At 40.1% G+C, this 6,000-nt stretch overlaps 1 protein-coding gene across 1 annotated transcript in view; it reads right to left on the minus strand.

The window, feature by feature from the left end:
* The window catches only part of LOC116840900 (LIM domain only protein 3-like), a 122,700-nt gene that overhangs the window by 74,150 nt on the left and 42,550 nt on the right, over window positions 1-6,000 (minus strand). Inside the window, exons 3-4 of the mRNA XM_032808227.1 lie at window positions 5,075-5,182; window positions 4,193-4,235 (exon numbers count right to left, since the gene is read on the minus strand). Coding sequence (XP_032664118.1) covers window positions 4,193-4,235; window positions 5,075-5,116 — 85 coding nt within the window. The 5' untranslated portion in view covers window positions 5,117-5,182. The remainder of the gene's footprint in view (window positions 1-4,192; window positions 4,236-5,074; window positions 5,183-6,000) is intronic.

The raw sequence follows: 6,000 nt of genomic DNA on the forward strand, positions 1-6,000 counted from the left end.
GAGAGATACGGGCGAGCCGGCTTCCCGTTATATGATAACGATAGAAGATAAACTGCCGAATATCGCGGCAGGAAACGTCTGTCAAAAGACATAACTCGATTTCGTTTCGCGACATTTCGCAAGACGATGCATCCGCTCCAGAAAAGGGATCATTTACGGACGCCGCGTCGGTATTCTAAGGAAATGCGAGTATGGATTGAAGTGTTGTCTCGAAAAATATACTGGGGGTAAAACACTCAATCATTAGCATACCAATAATTGGTCATTAACAATCTCGAAAAACTTGGTATCTGTTTTCAATTTTAGCGAAGACGTGTTTTAGAACCGTACACAGAATTTTACAGAGAAAGTTACTTTACACTAAAGAAGAGAACAGTGCAAAGAGAATTTTATAGTAAAAGTTATATGGAACTTTGTATGTAAGAAACAGCTCGACATTCTCCAGTAATTTATTATTCCATTTATTTTGCGTTTATCTTGCATATGCCACATTGAGAGAAATCATTCGATAAAAAATTAACAAATGGATATTTCCCATCAAAATACCGATGAATTTTTGTATCCGATTAGGGGACGTCCGATGAGAAATATCAGTTCATAATTTTTTAATCGGTTTATCTGATAAAATGCCATTATGATCGGAAGTATCCAATTAAATTTAATCGAATATGCTGATCGGATATAAAAATTAATCGGAATTTGATCGGAAATATCCGTTTGTTAATTTTTTATCAGATAATTTCTCTCAGTATTTATATATCAGAAACTATGTGAAATGTGATATTAAAAGATGTGCTATGTTTCTAACAAAATTTACTGTATTCTGTAGCAAGGTAAACCTCATTGACAGTTTATTCCTGTATTCGGAACACAATAAAAGTTGAAAAGAATTTATATAAAAAAAATACTATAACATTCTCTTCATAAGTCTGTTCCTTTTAACTGAACTGACTTGTCTTTAGAATCAGACAAATATATAAACCAGTGATGAAGGGAAAAGGAACAAAGTTCTATTGCAACACTAGTTCAGCTAAAGAGAACAGGCTTCACATGTGCACTGAGAAAAAAAATATTTGAAAATGTATTTGTGAGCTATAAAGTTTATTCGCAAAAAAACGAACTTTATTTAAGTCTATTTAAATTTTCTTCACGGAAATAAGCTTTATTTCATTGAAATAAACTTTGTATCTTGCAAATAAATTTTTAAATATTTTTTTTATTAGTCTAGAGTGCAGGCAAGTTTAGCAATGCTGGTCGCAAGAAAAATCTTTTTTTGTAGAGTCTTTTGAGGGTGTCAATGGCTAAGGCGCGGGTATCAATAATTGAGTGTTTAACCTCACTCTAAAGGAGGCTGGAGATTTTTGTGCTTTTAAATTTTTCAGAATTACATGGAATGCATACGTACACCTTAGTCCTCAGCGAGTCGTCTTTTATCTGTGATTTCTTGGGAGCAATTTGTGGAGTAGAACGAAGAAAAGTGACCGGCAACAAATGTAAGGGAGAGAATCTCGAATTTATCGCGGCGGATAACGTACCGTCGCATTTCCCAATTGTTTCAGTCTCCGGTCGCGGATATCTGGGAGGGCGAGAGCCGAAATTTTGTACCGATTTTTCGAAACCATTCTACCGGGGCGCGCCGGGATTAAAAGATAATACCGGCGATCCAATTTAATCGCGCGATTGACGGGTAAACAGACACCGCGGCGCCGTTTTCATCCGCCGCCCATGCCCTCCGGCTCTCTCCGGCCGCTCTTTTAGGACAAATCGTCCGTGTGGCGCGCGATGCCCCTCCTCCCGAGAGAGTCCGGGGTAGAAAATATAATTCAGAGATATTTATAGCTGGATTACCGCCGGAATTGGCTATCTAATATACATGACCGAACTACCAAGTCGCCCGAATTTTAATTGTCCGAGCCGGAAAACCGGCCTTCCGAGGACACCGCGCGGCGCTACGATGCGCATCGAGCGGCCGCGTGAATTCTCGCAAACGACGGCTCGTAAATGACGATGACGCGTTTGACCCTCACGCGGATGAGTGTCGGATGTGATTTTACAACGCGGGCTCGCGATCGCGCGCGGGAACGTGGTCTGGACAAAAGTTTCTCGGCGACTCTGGGGAAGGATTAGCCGCAATTGATAGCCACGAGAATGGAGGGACGTCCCCGAATTTGTCGTGCAGTTAGCCGCTCAAAGGGCGGCCAGCGTTCAACTCGCGTTCTCTCGCGTAAAGCTTTAAATTAATATTTTTGGATATTTCTCTCTCTCTCTCTCTCTCTCTCTTCCTATCTCTATCTTTTTCTTTCTTCCGAACGACCTGTGCAATTATTCATCTTGGACTCGTCGATGTATCAATTGGCCATAATTATGCAAAAATGATCCAACTCACAAAATCATGACTATTGAATTTTTGTTACCACACTGAGAGAAAAATGTATGATATTTGGAACTATAATGGCATAGTAAAAATATTATAGTTAGGAATGTAATTTTTATAGTAAATGTTACCATAATATTTGTAATATTTACAATATAAGTATAGTATAACTGACCCGTGTAAAATTTTTACCAAGAATTATAATTATTTGAAATAAGAAATATGGTAAGGTGGCAAATATTGAATGGTAAGAGAAATTAACTATTTTATATAGTCAATACAATTGGAATATTTGGCAAATATAGGTACATGTAACTATATTCCCAAAAGGTGCTTTACCATATATATAGAGTAATAAGATGATGACTATAAATCTGTGTTCATTCTACTATATCTTCATGTTTACATGAACTATAAATGTTTGAGGCCAAAACGAACTATAAAATAAGTGAGATTATAGTTATTCCAACTATTTTTTTCTCTCAGTGCAGTGGGTAGCCCATATGTCTTTCCACAAGAAAGATTCAAGTCTTATGGGTATCTAAAATTAATTAAAAACAGTTTTTATCTTCTACTGGTTGGCGCTATTTTGCGCTAGTTGTGTCTTCTTCAATAAATATCCTTGAAGAGAAGAATATTGAGCGTGCCTGACTTCTTGAACGATTGCGAAGAACCTCAGTGTAGGAGTGTGCGTAGGTACCGCACTGAGAGAAAAAAATAGTTGGAATAACTATAATCTCACTATATTTTATAGTTCGTTTTGGCCTCAAACATATATTTATAGTTCATCTAAACATGAAGATATAGTAGAATGAACACAGATTTATAGTCACCATCTTATTACTCTATATATATGGTAAAGCACCTTTTGGGAATATAGTTACATGTACCTATATTTGCCAAATATTCCAATTGTATTGACTATATAAAATAGTTAATTTCTCTTACCATTCAATATTTGCCACCTTACCATATTTTTTATTTCAAATAATTATAATTCTTGGTAAAAATTTTACACGGGTCAGTTATACTATACTTATATTGTAAATATTACAAATATTATAGTAACATTTACTATAAAAATTATATTCCTAACTATAATCTTTTTACTATGCCATTATAGGGACAAATTAGCCTGAATCAACGGCGGCGAAATCATTTCGGAAACGGTAAGACCGTTGGATTAGGATTCCCATGCAAAGCTCCTGCGCCATCCCCGAAGTTACCCTCATCCGGCGCGATCGCGACCGGTCCGCGACCGGTAGGAAGGCCGAAACGACGGCGGAATCGCAGAACGTGCCGAATGCGAAATTAATTGGAGCCAGCCGGCGCGGCGTGCGGCCTCACCGCGGACGCGCAGGGTAATTTTGATCCGGATCCGGAGTTATAGTGCGCCGGGACAGTGTTCGGTGTCCAGCGTTCGCCGCCGCCGCGCCGGACGGACAGCGCGGCGCGGTTAGTGCCGGGCCAGATGTCGCCATGGGCGTGACGTCACCGGTTAACTACCCTCTCGCGGCCGACACCACCACACGCACGCACCTACGCGCCCACACACACGCGCTCGCGCGAAACACCCAGCCTTCGCCTTCGCCACTCGTCCGACGGACACGATATGCGGGGATGATTCTGATTAATTACCGATAGTTACACAAGCTGACGCCGCTCTCCGTTGACAACCCTCCACGGTATCGCCGGACGGCCGCGCGGCATCCCCTTCGGCTCGGCTATCGAAGGTCGCGCGAAAGCTCTCTCGCGTTGATTTTTTATAAAAGCCGATAAACCCACCACCGTAAATCCCCTTTTTTTCTTTCGACTCACCGAAATACCTGGAACTCAAAATCGGCCACGCTCCGCTACAGATCTGAAGCATAAAATATAGCGTCGTTGATTAAAGATATGAGCTTAACTGCTTAGCTATTGGGTAAAAAAATGCTTGTGCGTCAAAAGTACTTTTGATAAAAGAGTTAATAAAATTACAAAAATATTACTTTATAGAGGTTTTCTGAGTCGTTAAATCCGAATTTCAAAATTCAAAATGGCGGGTCCATGATACAAAAAATTATTCGATTCATATAAAAGTATGCATTGAGAGTTTCATGAAGCCGCTGTTTCTGAATACAAAATTAAAATGTTTTATTAAATAAATGGCGAATCCAATATGGAAGTGAAAAATTTTAAATATTCAAAACTTTACAAAATTAATTTTTATGTAAATTGAACCATATTTTAAATTTTTTACCCATCACATTGAATTTGTCATTTTGAGATTATGACTTTTTATTTTGTACGTGAAATTAGCGGTTTCGAAAATTTTTTAATTCTAATTTTTATACAAAATAGACGATTTTTTAAATTTTCGATTTGCCATGCTGAATTTGTCACTTCTAATTTCGCAGTTTTGACCTGAGATTTGAATTCAATGACACCAAAAACATAATGTAGTATCTAGTTCTAATTGCTCCGGGGTAAATATCTTTATTTGAATGTGCAGATATTTCCGCCATAAGCATTTTTTGACCAGTTTTATTTTTGCGGATATTTCCCTCATTGACAATCAAGGGATTAATAGCGCAGCAAGGAATAGCACGTTTACACGAGTGTGTGTTGGCTCTTTGCGATAATTGTAATTCAACGATTTGTTTTTGGACGACCAGTTTTTGATCGCAAATGGTGAAATGCAAGAATATTTTATAAACCAACCCTCGAGCCGATTGGTTTGAACCGCAATCTCTGGTTCGGCATTCGCGTTTATCAAAACTGTCCTCGACGAAAATCGCACTCAGCGTGTAACCACAAGCTTCGTCAGATCTGGAAAGAAAGACAAGTTTTCCAATTAGTTACATGAAAAAATATACCAAGAAAAGAACATATCAAGAATAGCCGCACTCGCATCTTTTTTTTTTTTATATTGATAAGAAATAATAGTCACCTTTGTATGCATGAGATGCAGGGAACAATTGCCGAAATCGTACCGCTCCAAACCATATTTCATTAATTTCTTTATTATTATCGAATAGGAACGGCATCTAACGGCAAAAATGGGAGATGTAACGAGAAATATAAACAGAAATTTCGAATTATACCTCATTCAGTGCGTGCTACGTACATCTGAACGAAAAAAAAATCGGGTACGATTGATGAGATGCGATTTAGGATGCGGCAACTCTGAATCGCACGCACGGCGCGAATTTCGGGGACGTCGCGCCCGCGGCTTCTTCTAATCGCTCTATTACGGGCCGTACGTCGCGCAAAATCGCCCTAATATATCACCCCGCGGTGTATTCTAATTCCGCCGGATGCAACGCGGCATACGATAACGTGCACGGTAACGCGCGCCAGCGATTTATCGGGGGGCCGCGGGGGCGGGCTGGCGTCATATATCGGATGGATCAAACAATCCGTTTACGTCTGATGTAGATTTTTCGGAACGTGTCGCGCTTCCCGAACCGCTCTCCCCCTCCCTTTCCACGCGCGCTCGAAACGTTCATTTATCGATTCGCCGAGGCTTAATTCATTTCGCGAGGGTCGCGGCGAAGGGGGGAAGGATTGTTATTCGAGAAGGGATGAAACGGTGCGAGCAACCAGTGCCCCTCACGCCCGGCGTCCGTGCGTGCCCCCTCTCCCCA

This window comes from Odontomachus brunneus, unplaced genomic scaffold (assembly GCF_010583005.1).
Source record: "Odontomachus brunneus isolate Ranch 3 - 2012 unplaced genomic scaffold, Obru_v1 Obru_scaffold_012, whole genome shotgun sequence".
Taxonomy (NCBI): domain Eukaryota; kingdom Metazoa; phylum Arthropoda; class Insecta; order Hymenoptera; family Formicidae; genus Odontomachus; species Odontomachus brunneus.